Source organism: Lichtheimia ornata (genome assembly GCF_029851405.1).
Source record: "Lichtheimia ornata isolate CBS 291.66 chromosome Unknown scaffold00009, whole genome shotgun sequence".
Taxonomy (NCBI): domain Eukaryota; kingdom Fungi; phylum Mucoromycota; class Mucoromycetes; order Mucorales; family Lichtheimiaceae; genus Lichtheimia; species Lichtheimia ornata.
In genome coordinates, this window is record NW_026695329.1 from 522,247 (window position 1) to 539,266 (window position 17,020).

At 43.8% G+C, this 17,020-nt stretch overlaps 9 protein-coding genes across 9 annotated transcripts; 4 read left to right on the forward strand and 5 right to left on the reverse strand.

Moving 5' to 3' along the window:
- Window positions 1–2: 2 nt before the first annotated feature.
- On the reverse strand, window positions 3–1,800 carry O0I10_003072 (uncharacterized protein; the record flags this gene model as incomplete). The annotated part of the gene is made up of 5 exons (XM_058483146.1): window positions 3–279; window positions 342–391; window positions 599–649; window positions 889–907; window positions 1,760–1,800. 5 exons carry the CDS (start codon window positions 1,798–1,800, stop codon window positions 3–5), a joined length of 438 nt encoding a protein of 145 aa, XP_058346235.1.
- Window positions 1,801–2,520: 720 nt separating this feature from the next.
- Window positions 2,521–3,216, forward strand: O0I10_003073 (40S ribosomal protein; the record flags this gene model as incomplete). Its single annotated transcript, XM_058483147.1, has 3 exons — window positions 2,521–2,532; window positions 2,620–3,029; window positions 3,183–3,216. 3 exons carry the CDS (start codon window positions 2,521–2,523, stop codon window positions 3,214–3,216), a joined length of 456 nt encoding a protein of 151 aa, XP_058346236.1.
- Window positions 3,217–3,601: 385 nt separating this feature from the next.
- Window positions 3,602–5,692, reverse strand: O0I10_003074 (uncharacterized protein; the record flags this gene model as incomplete). The annotated part of the gene is made up of 6 exons (XM_058483148.1): window positions 3,602–3,736; window positions 3,806–4,792; window positions 4,849–4,942; window positions 5,003–5,031; window positions 5,100–5,436; window positions 5,499–5,692. 6 exons carry the CDS (start codon window positions 5,690–5,692, stop codon window positions 3,602–3,604), a joined length of 1,776 nt encoding a protein of 591 aa, XP_058346237.1.
- A 1,588-nt stretch (window positions 5,693–7,280) lies between these two features.
- On the forward strand, window positions 7,281–8,665 carry O0I10_003075 (uncharacterized protein; the record flags this gene model as incomplete). Its single annotated transcript, XM_058483149.1, has 3 exons — window positions 7,281–7,539; window positions 7,613–7,762; window positions 7,821–8,665. 3 exons carry the CDS (start codon window positions 7,281–7,283, stop codon window positions 8,663–8,665), a joined length of 1,254 nt encoding a protein of 417 aa, XP_058346238.1.
- Window positions 8,666–8,928: 263 nt separating this feature from the next.
- On the reverse strand, window positions 8,929–10,195 carry O0I10_003076 (uncharacterized protein; the record flags this gene model as incomplete). The annotated part of the gene is made up of 6 exons (XM_058483150.1): window positions 8,929–8,995; window positions 9,062–9,180; window positions 9,246–9,733; window positions 9,799–9,903; window positions 9,986–10,026; window positions 10,134–10,195. The coding sequence occupies 6 exons, from the start codon at window positions 10,193–10,195 to the stop codon at window positions 8,929–8,931; spliced, it is 882 nt and encodes a 293-aa protein (XP_058346239.1).
- An 804-nt stretch (window positions 10,196–10,999) lies between these two features.
- O0I10_003077 (pyrroline-5-carboxylate reductase) lies at window positions 11,000–12,098 on the reverse strand (the record flags this gene model as incomplete). The annotated part of the gene is made up of 2 exons (XM_058483151.1): window positions 11,000–11,268; window positions 11,339–12,098. The coding sequence occupies 2 exons, from the start codon at window positions 12,096–12,098 to the stop codon at window positions 11,000–11,002; spliced, it is 1,029 nt and encodes a 342-aa protein (XP_058346240.1).
- Window positions 12,099–12,349: 251 nt separating this feature from the next.
- On the reverse strand, window positions 12,350–13,357 carry O0I10_003078 (uncharacterized protein; the record flags this gene model as incomplete). Its single annotated transcript, XM_058483152.1, has 4 exons — window positions 12,350–12,434; window positions 12,497–12,723; window positions 12,779–13,186; window positions 13,250–13,357. 4 exons carry the CDS (start codon window positions 13,355–13,357, stop codon window positions 12,350–12,352), a joined length of 828 nt encoding a protein of 275 aa, XP_058346241.1.
- A 749-nt stretch (window positions 13,358–14,106) lies between these two features.
- O0I10_003079 (uncharacterized protein) lies at window positions 14,107–14,411 on the forward strand (the record flags this gene model as incomplete). The annotated part of the gene is made up of 2 exons (XM_058483153.1): window positions 14,107–14,259; window positions 14,328–14,411. 2 exons carry the CDS (start codon window positions 14,107–14,109, stop codon window positions 14,409–14,411), a joined length of 237 nt encoding a protein of 78 aa, XP_058346242.1.
- A 1,772-nt stretch (window positions 14,412–16,183) lies between these two features.
- On the forward strand, window positions 16,184–16,933 carry O0I10_003080 (ADP-ribosylation factor 6; the record flags this gene model as incomplete). The annotated part of the gene is made up of 4 exons (XM_058483154.1): window positions 16,184–16,277; window positions 16,345–16,448; window positions 16,524–16,722; window positions 16,788–16,933. The coding sequence occupies 4 exons, from the start codon at window positions 16,184–16,186 to the stop codon at window positions 16,931–16,933; spliced, it is 543 nt and encodes a 180-aa protein (XP_058346243.1).
- Between the last annotated feature and the right edge of the window lie 87 nt (window positions 16,934–17,020).

Consider the following 17,020-nt stretch of genomic DNA (forward strand, 5'->3'; position numbering starts at 1 on the left):
TTTCATTGTCTGAAGCTGATCAAATCGGGAACATCCTTGACAACACCACCAACTTCGTCTTGACGACCAATAGCTGTCATCCCAATGTACGTATAGGCCTTATCCATCTGCCGTCTCTTGCAATGCGTCTTGCTTGTACCAATAATGCCACCACTCCATGAAGAGCCTCCGTAGTGCAAACTGATAGAGGCACAGACCACGTTGTCAACTGCTCCTGATGCTGATGTATGAATCCACTGTACTTTGGCGATGCGGTTCGTTGGAAAACCCCTTAGATCTCTGTGTAAGAGGTAGGTGGTATTTCAATACTCAAATCCATTGACGCATTCTCATTGCATTACCTTCGTAGCCGGAATGTCGATTCACACGAGAAGAACAGGGGCAGCACCAACTACGAGTCATGCAACAGATATCAAGGCGTCCGAATTCCCCGCTTGCCAATCACAGAGCTAAATTTTCGGTTGAGATTATGCAGCTCCTATCACGCTGGCATAGTTTAAGAACACCATCATTCATGCACTTATGGCACCTACAAAGGAGTCCCACATTCCTATCAGACTAGGCATCCTTATAATATATAAATGATAGCTGTACCTACCCTAAAGGGCTCCAATGAGCGCTTCAAATGGTAGAGCAATGATGTGTAGAGCTATGTACATGGATGGATGCATGAGCACCCTCATTTTGGGGATCACATAATAAAGACTATCCTTGAGACTTACCAAAGGCCATGGATGAATACAAGTAGAAAGAAAGGGCGTATGACAGTGTTGGTGACAACGGCCTTCTTATATATGTGAGTGGGCGTGAGAATTGTTGACATGATTAATCGAGCTGATAAAGTGGTCAAGCATCTTGGAGAGTACTGAGTCAAAATGATAAAGCTACCTGCGGCTTAAAAGGTGACCTTTTGTAGTAGGTGACATAAGTATGTGCTCTTTTGAACTTCCAAATAGATTCTTTCCAATATGAACATCGCCCGTTAAGTAATGCCATCATTGTGGCATATGGAAAGTTCTCGTGCACAAGGTTAATTTCCAAGGCATTGTATAAGGAAAGCAGTCATTCATGCAAGCATTAAATCCTCCCCTCTCAAGCTCTCGTCTTTGTTGCACAAACCAGTCCTTCTGCGTCTTTGACATTAGTGCTACCAGGGTTCATGACAACCGGCAAGTGCCACTTCTCCACACAGCAACCATCTACCTTATCGCTCACATGTAAAACGCTATCACCCACGAGATCATGCATCGATTGACAACCATGTAATGAGACTATGCATGCCATTTATTGCAGACTACTAGTATACAAAATGTCAACGTGGACGATGCATTATAAAGCGGGGGATGGAAACAACCAGTTGGTGATTTAAGCGATGGGTTAACAAAAATGAAAGCTTGATGCCCCGAAACCGGATATGGTATCTACACGCACAAAAAGCTTGTTAGTTAAATGATGAATAGGATGAGATACCATATTACCTTAGAAATGACTCGGCTACAAGTGTACCAGGCTTACGCTACTCGCAATGGTCCATACACACGAATATAGATCCAGAATGTATGACAATCAACGATCCCATCACTTTCACTTAGGACGTCTTCAGAAGACTACCGCAAGCACCTCCAAAATGAGTGAACCAGCAGATTCCTTTGCCTTGGCTACACCAAAGATCGATTGCTTCTTGACACATGGGGAGGATACTAAAACACAATAAGGTGCGGATTAGCCAAATCCTGAATAGGTGAATGCGAATACTTACAGTGCAGCACCACCAGAAGAAACGCGGCGTCCTTGTTCCATCCGCAGCTGAAGTCGTGTATACCCAGCTGCGTTTAAATTTTGTTGCCATGGTCGGAGAGACTCAGCCTGTATGGTGGTATTGGTTTCCATGCTACGGTTGTCGTTGCCAGGTACTTGCTTTGCACCACTCAATGCATGGGTCTTCAGTGTTACCGGTTCGGTCTTCGTGTAGATGTGTTTCTTATATTATTCACTTCTTCGTGGATATACGTAGTTAATATTGTCTTGTGATCAATGTTGGAGTAGAAGGAGAAGATGAAAATGGAAACGGAGATCTTGCATAGCTACACAGTGAATCCCATTGTTACTTCCTGTCATTATATAGCATCAACGCATGTTTGACTTTATACATTTAAGTACTTTTTATCAATGGGAATTAATAGGGACACCTATCTAGTTTCTGTATTCGGCTAGAGATCACCATAATACATCCATGTTCTTTAAACCAAAGTGTTCCGCCACACACTTATTTTCATCCTCTTATTAGACTTTTATTTATATACTACAAATGGGTCAGCATAACTAGGTTGTAGCCTAAACCAGGAATCTACATTATATCGTCTCTTCCATAAGAACACAAAAAGGACTGATCCATGCAAGCAACAACTCGTTTGTCTCAAGTGACACAGTGGCTTTGTGGCAGCGGAAATGCAAAAGAAAAAAGTTTCTGCGTTGATGGATCTTCCTCTCTTGTCTCCTTGCAAGTCATAATCAGTCAAAATGGGTCGTATGGTAAGTTGCCATTGGCAATTGGACACTTGATGGCACTTGATGGCACTTGAAAAAGAATAGCTATCTCTTACATGTATGAACAAATAGTATTCTCGTGGTAAGGGTATCGCCAGCAGTGCCCTCCCCTATCGTCGCTCTGCTCCCTCCTGGTTGAAGACCAGCTCTGAGGAAATCGTTGACTTGATCTGCAAGAATGCCAAGAAGGGTCTTTCTCCTGCTCAAATTGGTGTCATCCTCCGTGATTCCCATGGTATTCCCCAAGTCAAGGCTGTCACTGGCAACAAGATTGTCCGTATCCTTAAGGCTAACGGTATGGCCCCCGAGATCCCTGAAGACCTTTATCACTTGATCAAGAAGGCCGTCTCCATGCGCAAGCACTTGGAACGTAACCGCAAGGACAAGGACACCAAGTACCGCCTCATTCTTGTTGAGTCCCGTATCCATCGTCTTGCTCGTTACTACAAGACCGCTGGCTACCTTCCTCCCAACTGGAAATTGTATCCTTTTTAATCATCGTGGGGTGTTGTGTGTGTGGATGGGATGGGTTTTCATATCATCATCGTCTATATCAGGACATTGTTCAGAGTTACATGATTATGTTGCTCGGCAAGTGTCCTCCTTAACCATGCTTTTTTTTTGCATTTTCATAGTGAGTCTGCTACTGCCTCTGCTCTCGTTGCTTAAGCGGTGTACGACATTCATCAAGAATCACTGGTGCCAGGCTATCTTATCTTCATATCTTTTTCCATGTCATCATGTGGCTTCAATAATAAAAGCTCTTGTTTCGTATACAACGATGATTGGGTATTTGCAAAAGGAAAAACAAAATGGGTCATTGTATTGAAGTGGTGGGTTGTTGGGGGGAGGGAATGAAGAATAGATAACGATAGATTTCAATTGAGTTTTCTTTTTACAGGTTGGCATGGTTCGCAAGCAATCCCTCTGAAGATGCATTTTGTACATGGCGTGTTGTTTGTGTGGGTGTGGGTGTGTGAGGGTGTTGAGCTATTTTGTGTATCAGATACGTAGAAGCTGAGATGTTTGAAATAAACGTTGTTGTCATTCACTATTACATGGATGCAATAGCTTGATCGACCTTTTTCTTCAGTTGAACTTGATCATTCATGGTACGTGCTAATTCTTCCAAGGGAACGGTATCCAACAAGCGGATGGTGATACGAGGTGCGTGTTTGACACCCGTTGCCTGTGTGCAGAGAGATGATGATATCAATGACGTGTGCCATACAACATGCAATGATTTTTTAATACATACCTTGACACATGGAAACAGCCGATCGCCCAACTTTTGCTTTTGTTCGTGTAAAGTGAGTCCTTTGATAGAATCAAGAAATTGTTGTACACCATCATCATCGCGTGCATTGTCATCGCGACAGGTATCGAGAGCCAACTTTGCAGCAGCAATTTTCTCCTGCAGATAGCCACGATTGAAAAGGCATAAAGAACGCTCTCTGCGTTTGAGGGTTAACAACATGTCAACGATATCATTCACTTCACGTTGTTCGCCACATTGAGTAACAGCTTCGACAAGACGCAATCGTTGGACACATGGGTCAGCGCTAGTGGTAGCCGTTGTGCTTGCTAATGACTCGGGTGACCCACTTCGCATCGTCAGTGGTGGTGGGGGTTGCGGAATGGGAGCCGAGTAATGTCGTACAAGGCTACTTGGGGGTACAGGTAAAGCCGCATGTTGTTGCTGATATCCCGAAGTTGCAATCGCAGCTGCCTGGTGGTGCTGTTGTTGTTGTTGTACTGCTGCAGCTGCTGGTGGTGGCATAGGTGGTAATGTATGTGTGGGTTGTGGAGGTGGATAATAGGGCAACATGGTTGATGAGGGTGCTGATTGTGATAGCAATGCCGCACTGCTATTGTTGTTATTGGAGGATGAAGAAACAGCTCGTGGCTTCTTTGGTTCATGAAACGCAACTACAATGGGTTTACTTTTGATATACGTTTGATTGGTAGCATGCAATGCACGCCACGCTTCCTCAGCGCTGCTGAAACTCACAAACCCAAAGCCTTTGGATTGCTTTGTCGTGGAATTTCGCATAACGCGTGCCGAGATAATCCTTCCATAATGGCAAAAATGATTGAATAAATCAGCGCTTTGTACACTGAGATCCAAGTTCTTGATATAGAGATTGGTGTAATCGATGTTTTGCATAGGGTTGTTTCCCGTTGCTGGTATTGCTGTTGATGGTGCTGTGTAGCTGCTGCTTCGCTTGCTTTGCTGATGATTGATCTATGATTGAAAATACCTTTAGCCTACATGTGTAGTATTGTGGTTATGATATTTACAGGCATTCCGGGAGCTGATCTCGAATACTCCATGTCAGGGTAGGGTTGCTGTTGCTGTTGTTGTTGCTTCTTTGACACAAAAGGAGACACAGTGCTGCAAGAAAGAGCAAGATCAGTTGAATGCACGCATGATGGATGAGCATACAACACATACATGGCATTTCCTTGTATGTTCTTGTTGTTCTGTTAAAGCAAATGCATATAAGTGACAAGGTTCACATGATGACTTTTGGATGGGTTGATCAACTTGCCATATAGTGAACAGCCGTATCAGCATGAATAGCGTCAAAGTATTGTACGAGAGCCGTTCCCTTGAAACGACCTTGATCCATGATAACCTTGCAAAGACTCATAGGACCAAATGGGCGAAAGAGGTTGTATAAAAAGTGGTTGGTTGTTTGCAGCGGTAGGTTCCGAATTTGTAAGATGCCCGATGTAGCCTCGGGCTCCTGACAACCATCACCAGGCGGGTTAATTCTCAGCTGCAGCCGTGTTCCGTTCTTAAGACTTGCACCGTTGAACAACGTGTAAGCACGATCGGCTTGTTCCGCTGATGGAAATCGTAGCACACCCACTGTTAGGTTGATTCTTTTACATCCCAAGCCATTAATATCAACATTGTGGAAAAAGTAAAGCATCACATCACTTACTCGATGGGGCTACAGCTTTTGAGAAGCTCCATCACGTCATGTTCCGAAATACCGGATGCTGTAAAGCCTTCCATGTACAACACCTCGGAAACAAGAAAATCAGGCTTGGGATCCGATCCGGCAACAAGCAATGGTGGTCGCTTCTTATTGTTATTGGTGGGCAATTTGACAATCGTATCGCTGATCATCATCATTGTGTGGTGACTTTAGGCTAAAAAGAAAAAAAAGAAAAGGACAATCCTGCAGCTGTCAATCAGCCTATGTCAATTTAATAGAAGTGGGTCGTTATTATGGTGAGCGGACCGATGCCGAAACAAAGTGCGTGGGTATGGAACTTTTGTTGTATGTGCCACGCACCGGGGCATCGGCTAACCCACGAGGTGCCACTCCGCTTTGCAACACTCACCTTGGTATATGATAGAACGATTCAACAAAGGATAATATTGATAGAACGAGATGGATGAAAGCCGTAACAATCACAATAGAAGAGCTGTGTGTTTCTCAAAGTAGAAAGTAAATGCGTGTGTGTGTTGTGTGTGTGTGTGCACAAAAGAAGAGAGAAGAGAAGAAAGAGATGGAGAAAAGGAAAAGCAAGATGAAAAAGGAACAAAAAAGAGTTGGGACCTATTCAGGGCACATTGGATTGGATTTTGGTTTGTGTGCTCTTTCTCCCTTTGCTTTATTCTCTTTTTCATTTGTTTGCTTTGCTTCCTTGTCACTGGAGTGACGCAGTCTCCAAAAGTTGTACCCCATGATACCGTGCATTCTCTTTAAGTGAGGATGCAGCGAGATCATATCTTTTGCCCCCCATTTCAGTCGCAGATATTCTTATTATGGTCGCCGTGCGAACATCATTCCTGCAGCTCGCTTTAGTGTTAAATGCAAAGTATTATTTTGCTGCATGGCAATCATTTCTCATTTGTTCCTACTTTGCTCTCTCTCTCTCACTCCACATTAAGATTTCTCTTTTACACCCCCTCCCCCAAGACATCCCCTTGGCTCATTACTACCATCTTTGGTAAAGGTCCTATTTTGTGACAACAGGATGGTGCAGATGAGAATGAATCCCTTGCTTTACATATAGCCTTTACCCACTGCTTTGTTTGAGAGGTTCAAAGTGTGTGTTCGCAGCATGTATGGGTTGATGGAAAGCTTTCCTTTGGGTCTATGAAACATATAGCAGTAAAAAGAAAGGCGATGACAGGGCTTGTTACAGAGAGTAACTCCGCCTAGCGATAATTATTAGAAAGGAATTGTTTTTTTATTGGTGCACTTCTCTTTCGATTTCTTTATCGTAAACGTAAGTATTTGATTTTCGTTTGTGTCATGGGTTACGGATGTACATGTGGGAAAAGAATGAAATGTGGGATCGCACAGACATTTTGCAATGCTACGCCCTTATCCTCTCTCCTTTGTTGCCCCATTACACAAAGTCAGTTTATAGCGCCGCATGTTTATTTGACAGATTTTTGTGGTTGTCTTGTACACCTCTCCTCTTTCTTTGTGTCCCTTTCGCCCTTTCTCGGTTACTGTGTGAATTAGTGCGTATGTGGGGTTCAATTTGATTCAATGTGCAAGCGTGGGTGATGTGATGTGAAGGGTTAATGACTTCATTTGGCTCAAACATGTCATGGGAACCAGTAGAGCTGACAGCCGTCTTTTTCTTTCTATCTCACAGGGCAACAACCACCACCCACAACAACCGCCACCCAACATCTTTTCTTCTTTTCCAACTTTTCGTTTGCTCTCCGCTTCAAAGGTTGTTTTGACAGATCTCGCAACATGCAGCCATTGCCGTACTACCAATCCGCCTATCCAAATACCGCGTCTTACTCGAGCAATCCCTCGTACTCGACTCATGGATCACCCGTCCCATCCTCGGTAATGGCTACTCCCAATCCCATGATGCCCCAACCCAACATGACCTCGTTGGCTCATCCTGTTGGTACCACGGCGCCCGGTATCTCCAATGAAACGACGACAGCAACAGCAGCCCCTACAGCCCAACCTCCCAAGCGTAAGCAAGTTAAGAACGCATGCAGTAAGTGGCATAGGATGGTGGTCTTTAAATGAGACACAAGGGCTTTGTTTTTGCTGACAAATGAATATTATAGCCAATTGTCAAAAAGCTTGCAAGAAGTGTGATGATGCTCGTCCTTGTCCTCGTTGCATCAAGTATGGAATTGCTGATACTTGCGTCAACTCGGTGAGAAAGGAACGTAAGAAGGGTATCAAGCGTGGTCCTTACAAGAGAAGACAAAAAGGTAAGGATTCAGATTACACAATAGGTCGATTTTGGTAGTTTAACCTAGTTGGGTATAGATGGTGACTCTTCCTCGACATCCTCTACTCGCAAGGCTGATGATCCATTGATGGCTGGTCAACAACAGAACCCCTATGCTGCAGCTATGAGACATCCTACTATGCCTTATAGTCCCTATACCATGAATCAATATGGCCAACCTACCTATGATCCTTATGGTTCGTACGCTGCTGCATATCACAAGGACCACATGTTGCCCCAATCGTATGTCGTCAACCCGGTGTATTCTTCCTTGGGTTATCCAATGTTCATGCCCACCACTGGTGCTTCGAGCAGTGATAGTCAACAACAGCAACAACAATCACAATCGCCACAACAATCGAATGCCACTCCTGCCACTGCTACGGCCTCTTCAGCTTATCAACATTATGTTGGTTATATGCAGCATCATCAGCAATCCACTTCAAGATATGGTGATCATCTCATTCATTCCCAACAGCAACAACAACAACAGCATCCATCGCATCAAGGCCATGGTTCTACTTCGCCTGCTGCTGCTCATTTGTATTATCAACATCCATCTCAAGCACAGCAGCAACAACCACAACAGCAAGGTCGTTTGAGTCCTCAATTGCCTGATATCAAGAGTGAATCCCATTCGTCTTCGCCTGTTGCTGCAAATGCAGTGCCTGGTAGCTTCATGAAGGCTCAAGCTATGACACCTATCCCAAGTGCCTCTACATCTTCTGGTACAACTGCATCTCCAGCTGAACCCAATGAAGAGGATGCTCGTCTTCCTCAGCTTTGCAATGTGGCTCTTCAAAACAGTGCTACTACCGCTTCATCAAACGATCAGCCATCCTCCAACACGGCTTCGCCCACTAATCCTCAACAACACTCATAATTTATGGTTACCCTTCATCGGCAATCAACATACAAAAAAGCAATTCATCTCTCTCTCTTTTAAGAAAAACAATCAGTAATGCTTCATGTACAACCAACATACACACAACACAACACACATTCACTACACTGCATCTTATCCCATCAACACATTATGTCAACCCATAGCTTGTTCTATTAGCTTCCTCTTTCCCCCTTTTTAAGAAAACACAATAGACTTTTTTCCCATTAGACTATACACTTTTTATTCTTCTAATAATTATTCTAAGCTGATTCAAACATGCGCATGCACAATTCAAATGTTGTAAAGGTTGCACCAGCTGCAGGGATACTATAGAACGTGCGTGTGAGTATTAATAACCTTATTCGTCTACAGTAGCACGTTTGCCCAATTTACCTTCGAACCACAGCAGGAGCCACGCCTCGGTACAGACCTGCTACACCATCCTTGGCAACAATCTCCTTCATCACTTGGGTTACATACAAGCCTCGAGGTGGCTTTTCTTGATTTTGTACCTAAGATGATCCATGTCACGTGAGTGGATCCACTTTCCCCCCAATGACGCATTACAATGACATACCACAGACTTTACAATATCCAATGGGTAGGATGAGAGCCAATAAGCCATACCAGCGACTGATCCGGATGCCATGAGTTGCATAATGTTTGCAGGTTCTTCTTGGCCGTGTGTCAAGTAACGTTTGGTGATTTCAAAGCCAGAGTAAAAACCAGCATATGCAGGAATCTCTCTCAAGATGGTAGCGTAGAGACCACGGAAAAGACCATGGGCAATACCATCCTTTTGAATCAGGTATCGAGCGCAACCAATAGGGCCATGGAACTTGGCACCGCTACCCGAACCATATTGAGCTTGCAACTTGATCTTGAGCAACTCGACAGGAGAAGCAAGTACAGATTGAACAATGCCTGCAGCTGCACCAGCCAATGCAATCTTTGAGATAGGCAATACTTCATCGGGATGGCTTTGCATAAGCTTTTTGATATTTGTGTTGGCGGCAAACAAAAGCGCATTCACAGCACCAATACCGAACAATGGGCTTGCCATGCCTATTCATATACACATCACGTGTCAGGCAAGCAAAATCATAGAACCACACACCTTGCATACTTGCCTTTGTACAAAGCGAGAAAACCTTCATTGCGGATCGTTTGCATGCCACAATCCCAGGCACCCTTGAAACGTGTATGATCAAGTTGCAATCGCACCTTGATTGTGTCTATTGCCCAATGGCGAACCCAACCTCGTCAACAACGTCGTCGTCCTCCTCTTCCCAAGTTATCATCATCAAATCCACTTACCGATAGGTTGACCAACAACTACTTGTGCCATACCGCCCATGCTGCAAACAAGATGATATAAGTATCATGATGCATTATCTCGATCCCTTCCATAGACTCCTCTTATCAAATCACACCCTTATCCCCCCTGATTCGACAATAAACTTACTTGCCTGCAACGAAATCGGCAGCTGCAGAGGGTTTTTTCTTTTCAATAGTCTTACTGGCCATAACTCAAAATACACGCTCAAGGCACCACACACAAAGGAAGAAAGGGAAAAGAGAGAGAGAGAATAAGAGAAAAAAAAGAGAAGCACAGAAAACTCAAAAGAATGCGGGGTGGCGGAAACGGACAATGGTGTGTGTACAACTGAGACAGATTGGTCCCTTATTACTAAGAAATGGTGGGCGATTGGACAAGCGGATTGCGTGCTTTAGTGTAACTCGTCCAGCTGTCGGGGATCGGGATCCGCATAATTAACTCTGCTTTTGATATCCCCATTCAAGCTGTCATTTGCACACCATCCCGATGCATAGTTAGTAATGATCCTACCTGATTTGGTTGTTTTTAACACCATCAATGATGTTAACTCAAGTTTCAAGCTCTCGATAATACATTTCTTCTATAACACACTAGGAGCTTATGACATTGTAATGACGTCTTGAGATTCTTTCAGCAGCGAGATCCTCGATGTGGTGAATCAATCTTGTCGATCTTATGAAGACCAAGTGCTTCTCTTAATGACGGATCTACGCTTTGATTACGTACTAAAAAGGGTAGTTCAGCCGTGTCAAATTACATTCATTGTCAATAAACAATGACTTTTGCATAATGAAAATGTAAAGTCCGAGGATGTCTACAAAGGTGCTTTTGGGTATCATCATTTGCAAATTGAAATCGATTGCTTGTACCAAACATTTGATCTATTTTGCTGCTGTGCATATGTAAGAAGATAAATAGAAAGGTGTACGTGTATCGAATACAGATATATAGGAGGATGGAATGTGGTGGTGATGGTATTTCTATATACTCTACTACTCTTGATGTTGACGTAATTCTTCCGCAATCTCGTGACCTCGTTGTTGGGCAGTGAGGACGGCTTCCTCCATGATTTTGCGAATGTGGTTGGATTCAAGCGAGTTGATTGCTGCTTCGGTGGTGCCTTTGGGTGAGGTTACTTTTCTTCGAAGCGTTGCGAGATCATCATCCGATTCTTGTGCCATACGAGCTGCACCAAGGCATGTTTGCAACGTCAATGCCTTGGCCACTTCAGGGATTAAACCAGCTTTAACAGCAGCATTTTCTATATATCGATACCATCATGTGAGTATGTGTTGAGTCACCTTCATGCCATCCTCCTTCTTATTACTCACGCATGGCTTCCATGATGAGGAAAAAGTAAGCTGGACCGCTCCCACTGATACCGGTAACCGTTTCCATCATGGACTCATTGGTAACCCAGGATACTTCTTTAGCAAACGCATGCATGATCGATACGGCTGTTTGGCGTTGTTCATCAGTGACGGCCTCACTTGCATACAAACCCACGGCACCTTCACCAATAAGGGCTGGCGTGTTGGGCATACATCGCACAATGGCAGCTGTTGCTGTTTTCTCTTGAGTCGCATCGCGTAGCCATTGGACCATATCCGAAGTCGTAATGCCAGGCGCAATGGAGATAATGAGCGTAGACGAATCCTTTGTCAGCGATGGCGCCAACGTTGTCATGACGTTACGAAGCACCTGGGGCTTAACAGCAAGTACAACCACATTGGCACCTTCCACGGCTTGTTCATTCTCGTCGAAACCCACCAAGGTCGGATATTTGCTTTCCAGTTGTCGACGTCGTTCTGTCAAAGGCTCAGTAAATCGTAGATGGGAGCCTGGATGACCACTCGCTTGCAAACCACCCATAATGGCTTCAGCCATATTGCCGCCACCAATAAAGGATATGATGGGATATTGCTGTTTTCCATGTTGTTGTTGATGAGAATAGGTGGAATAAGAGGTGATGGATACCAATCTTGTTGTTGTCGTGGGAATCTTTGGTAGATTGCGTTGTTGTTGATGTAAACAATACAACCAGGAACGAGTAATGGTGGTGGCAGGAATGATGGGTCGTTTGAATAACATGATCGGGAAGAAAAAGGACGTTCATTGTAGCTCCTTGCCTATTTATCCGCTCTTTTCTGTTCCCTCACCCCTGTGTGCAGACCAAATATTAAGCATACTTCGATGTTCTCCTCCAATCCACAATGAACCATAATACACATCCCAGGAATACAATAAACAGCATAATAATGAACTATGTATATTGGAAGGCGTGCATTGTAATTGTTAGACAAAAGGAAAAAGGGGGTATCAGGTGCATTCAAAAAGATCTTCTAATCGTCCTCATCATCGTTCTCACTGTTGCTGTTGTGACCTTCATCCACACGATAAATGTCGTTTCTTGTTATTGCTCCATTGCTATCAACAATATCACGTGAGCTCTCTTGACAACTTTTATAAACATCATACAACACACTTACGCTAATAACGCATTCTCTACAGCTTCTTCCGTAAATGCTGGGCCCACCATATCCACGAACCGTACCAAGTTAGCCACCAAGTTGCCATTCTTGTAACCTAATACTGCAGGTGATCCTACGAGATCAAAATCTAGTTCACGGGCTGACACACGTACAAACTTGGCAAATGCATATTTCCGTGCTAGTTCACGCCAAAAATCATCCAATGTCCTGCAGGCGGGAATGGACTATATAAATCCCCAAGGTCAACATGTATCCATGGCAATCGATACCATCACTTACTTCATCATACAAATGGACAGCCACGGAGACGAGCTTATTTTCATTGTCGATGGTGGATGGATACTCGTCAATCGTAATGTCAATCACTTGGCCAAATACGCGATCATGAGGAGGGCGTTGATTGCTGCGCTTGAGTTCTTCCAATCGTTTCTCTCGATAACGTCGAATGGCGGCATCATCATCATCTTCCTCTTCATTGTGCTGGATCACAAACTCCTTTGCGGCTTCATCTTGCAAGTAGGTGGTGGTGGTAGGTGCCTTAGCAAGCATGCGTGCATTGTATTCAGCTATTTGCTGCGCTTGGGCTTCACGTTGTGTCTTTTGAAAGTAGGCATGATCAGCAAGTACACCTTTGGGTCCTGTTTGGGGTCCTTCTTGTCGAGTTGGAAACGATGACGCTGCTACTGCCTACCAAGTGTCAAAATGTCAACTATGGGTTGTCATGGCAAATGGGTCCCCGCTTTTCTCTACCTCGACATGAGCTTCCTCTTCACCCGAATCAGAGCCTGTATCACGGTCCGAGAGTCTGTCATCTTGTTGCACTTCTTTTTGAAACTGGGCCAGTAGAGGATCTTCCATTCTGATGAGCGTGTTGTGGGATGAAGAGATATACGAATTCTCCGAAGAGGGGTACCCCTTTCTTTTCAGCCGTGCATAAAGCAACCTCTGCTGACGACAAGAATATTACAATACCATGCGATATCGGATTAAGCACAAATAGCTACGTATCATACCAATGGCGCATGATGTCGACATCACAATAAGATAGCATTCATCATATCACACGTGCATCTTTATAATAAACGACCAGGAAAATCGTCCTTTCCAATCCAATGCAGACCTACATAAATTGCATCAACAATAGCATTATACCTTTGACAGGCCAAGCTGATAGCATCAGACACACAATAACACAGCTTGATGGGTGATGAATCATGGCCAAGTTGTGGCACATCATATGACCAAGAGTACTACTACCACTGGTCAATGATTAACATGGAAGGCATTGCATGCGTGAGAAGGAGGAGGATAGCTTGTGGGAACTACAACCGCATGACCACGCATATATAAGCAGACTAAAAGTAAACATGTACCAAACAACCTTTTTCTTTCTTTCTTGAGTCATTGTTCCCATGGGTTTAGGTGCTCTAGTGAAAGCAAATCCTGCGTTAGCGCCGCTGTTTCTCTTCGCTGGAAGTGGTTGTGCTGCTGCTGTTGCGTACGTACAAATTATCATAGCATCACCTAGCTTTGTGCTTTGTGAGTAAGAAAAGTCTACTAACTAATCTTCCGTTTCTTCTATGTAGATATCCAAGTAAGCCTGTTACATGAAACACAAATGGCGGTTGCGCCATAAACTGCCCCATATTGACCTTAAGTATGTTCTAGTGTACTTGCTACGCACACATCCTGAAATCCTTGTCGACCGCAAGAACAATCCCGATCCATGGAACCGTGTTCAGCAGCATCAGAACATCAAGGTGAGTGTCTAAGGATGAAAAGATACCAGCAAAAGCAAAGCTAATTGACTGCTTGATGACCTACATAGTTCATCAATGCCAAGCCAGACTTTTATGCAGCACGCAAGAATATGGAACGTCCCTCACATTACAGCTACCGCCCCCTAAGCTAGATAGTTTCAGAATTGCAAAATAACAACAGCATGCTGCTCCTGTTGTTGTCGTATATGGATAGTGTTTTTGCATATAAGCATGTGTCACATACTATGGGAATGGAGAGGTGCATTAATCTTTTTCGTATGACCCCAAACTTTTTCCCGGAGGTACACTTTTCTCATTTTCCTTTTTCAAATTTACGAGTGGCATTGTCACCATGAAATCGACTTTTCATGATATCGGATATGAGGAAGATGGCACACAAGGGATGATGTCGTATGATAAAAGTGATCACTTTACAAGAATAAAGCAGGCTACACTGGTGTCAATGCAGCAATAGCGCATTGGGTCAACAATCAAATTTTGACTGCAGCTTTCATTGATGCTGCATTTAGAATACTATCAAGGTATTATAGTGTCTCCCACTATCGACAAACGGCATAAAGGTGCAACATCCCTCTTAGAGCTACTATCACCTGCCATCCACAATCACTAGGCACGTATCCATCACAACAATGCTTGCTATTGCCTATGTTTGGAGAGGGCATGTAAAGAGGGTTACTCTAATCGTGATGGCTGCACGGCATGGTAGAGCATGAAAGATCACTCACGATGAATGGTTGACGTGGAAGATGTACGCCGCTGGCTGCAATTGTTGTAGAAATAAACGTGGCCATTGATGTTCGATGTCATGATGAAGAATGAATTGCATGATGTGATCATGTATGCAGTTGCACAAAACGGTCGTACACAAGCATAGCACTTGTACCAGAGTTTGCATGATTATAGTGTCGAGAGCGACAATTGACACCACCCTACAATGCCATCACATGCAAAAATCTTGATTCTTACTGATGCATATTACGAAATGTGTGTGTTACAACAACGCTGTTTGTTCGGCAATGCATCAAAATGTCAAAGATCTCCTACTCCTCCATTGATGACTTCTAAAAGCAAGTAGCCTTATTTTCCCGGTTCAGGGCAAAGTTTATTATAAGCATGCTCCATACAGGGGATATAAGACCGGGCTTAATTGCACATGGTAACTCTCCCTTTTCAGGATGATAGGTAGTATTATTTCATCATCATCGGGATTGTAATGTGGCATGGCAATGAAAGAGGTAGGAAGGATTTCATGCAAGGATTTCCTTTCTTGCCAACCCTGCTGTATTGGGAGGCAGAATAGGTAGGTTTTCCACAAATGAAACAATATGCTTGATCTTTTGCTATTTACAACATCACCCCATTGTATAGAAAAAGGTACGCAATTAGTGTTACTCTGAACGGATCTCCGCTTATATTACATGCTGCTGTTGTGCGATCGTCCTTTGGGTAGATCCACATAGAACACCAAGAATGAAAATAAAGGGAGATGAGGAGACAAAAGACAAAGAGTGCTATGATGGTGGTACAGTGTGGGGGATCCATCTCCATCATCGGCTATGTTTTTGTTTTTTCTCCTGCCGTTAGAAAATGCTGCGAGTTAATAAAGTGATTCATTGTATCAAGAAATTAGTCGAGGAGAACATCATTGTACGTTTTATTGTCACTAGTAAAAGGACAGACATCTATAACCATGTACACGTATCATAAAAAAAGAGCATTGCCATGTCTATGGGATGGTGCGGGCTGTAAAAAAAAAGTTGGTTGTTGCAAAGCGACAGAGGTTGCCAGGCTACAAGCCTAATCGTTGTCGGGACCAGCAGTGCTCAACCCTTTTTCCAACTCTTTGTCTCTCTCCTTTCCTCTCCTTCCCTCGCTCATCCAAAGCGTCAGCAACTCGAACATCATGGGCGCCAATATGTCGAAAGCACTCGCCAAACTATTTGGCAATAAGGAAATGCGAATTCTCATGCTTGGTCTCGATGCCGCTGGCAAAACCAGTGAGTATATCATCATGATGAGCAGTAAAGGGACGATCCCAGTAAATTGAACTCGACTCTTGTTTAGCCATCCTTTATAAGCTCAAATTGAACCAATCGGTTACGACTATTCCTACTGTTGGCTTTAACGTGGAGTCCGTTACATACAAAAACGTCAAGTTCAACGTTTGGGTAAGCTATTCATTCTTTGCAGGCAATGTATATGCAACGACGCGCTGATAGAGTATGGTATACATGTTGTATTAGGATGTTGGAGGACAAGACAAGATCCGTAACTTGTGGCGACACTATTACACTGGTACTCAAGGTTTGATTTTCGTGGTGGATTCACAGGACCGTGATCGCATCGATGAAGCACGCCAGGAACTACAACGCATCATCTCTGATCGTGAAATGAAAGAATGCTTGTTGTTGGTATTTGCAAACAAACAGGATTTGCCTGGAGGTAAGAAATGGGATAAAGGGACCCTGAATGATCCAAAGGAAAAACTCACATGATTGATTTTGTAGCCATGTCCCCTGCTGAAGTGACAGAAAAGCTTGGATTGCACAAGATGCGTGATCGCGCATGGTATGTCCATCCTTCCTGTGCCACCACCGGCGATGGTTTATTCGAGGGTTTGAACTGGTTGAGTCAAAACGTCAAGACCAAATAATTAGTATTTATATACCTCTTCCATCTTATCCCTTTGTGATCACCCTCTATTTCTCTCTCTCTCTCTCGCCCCACTACCAAGTTTAAA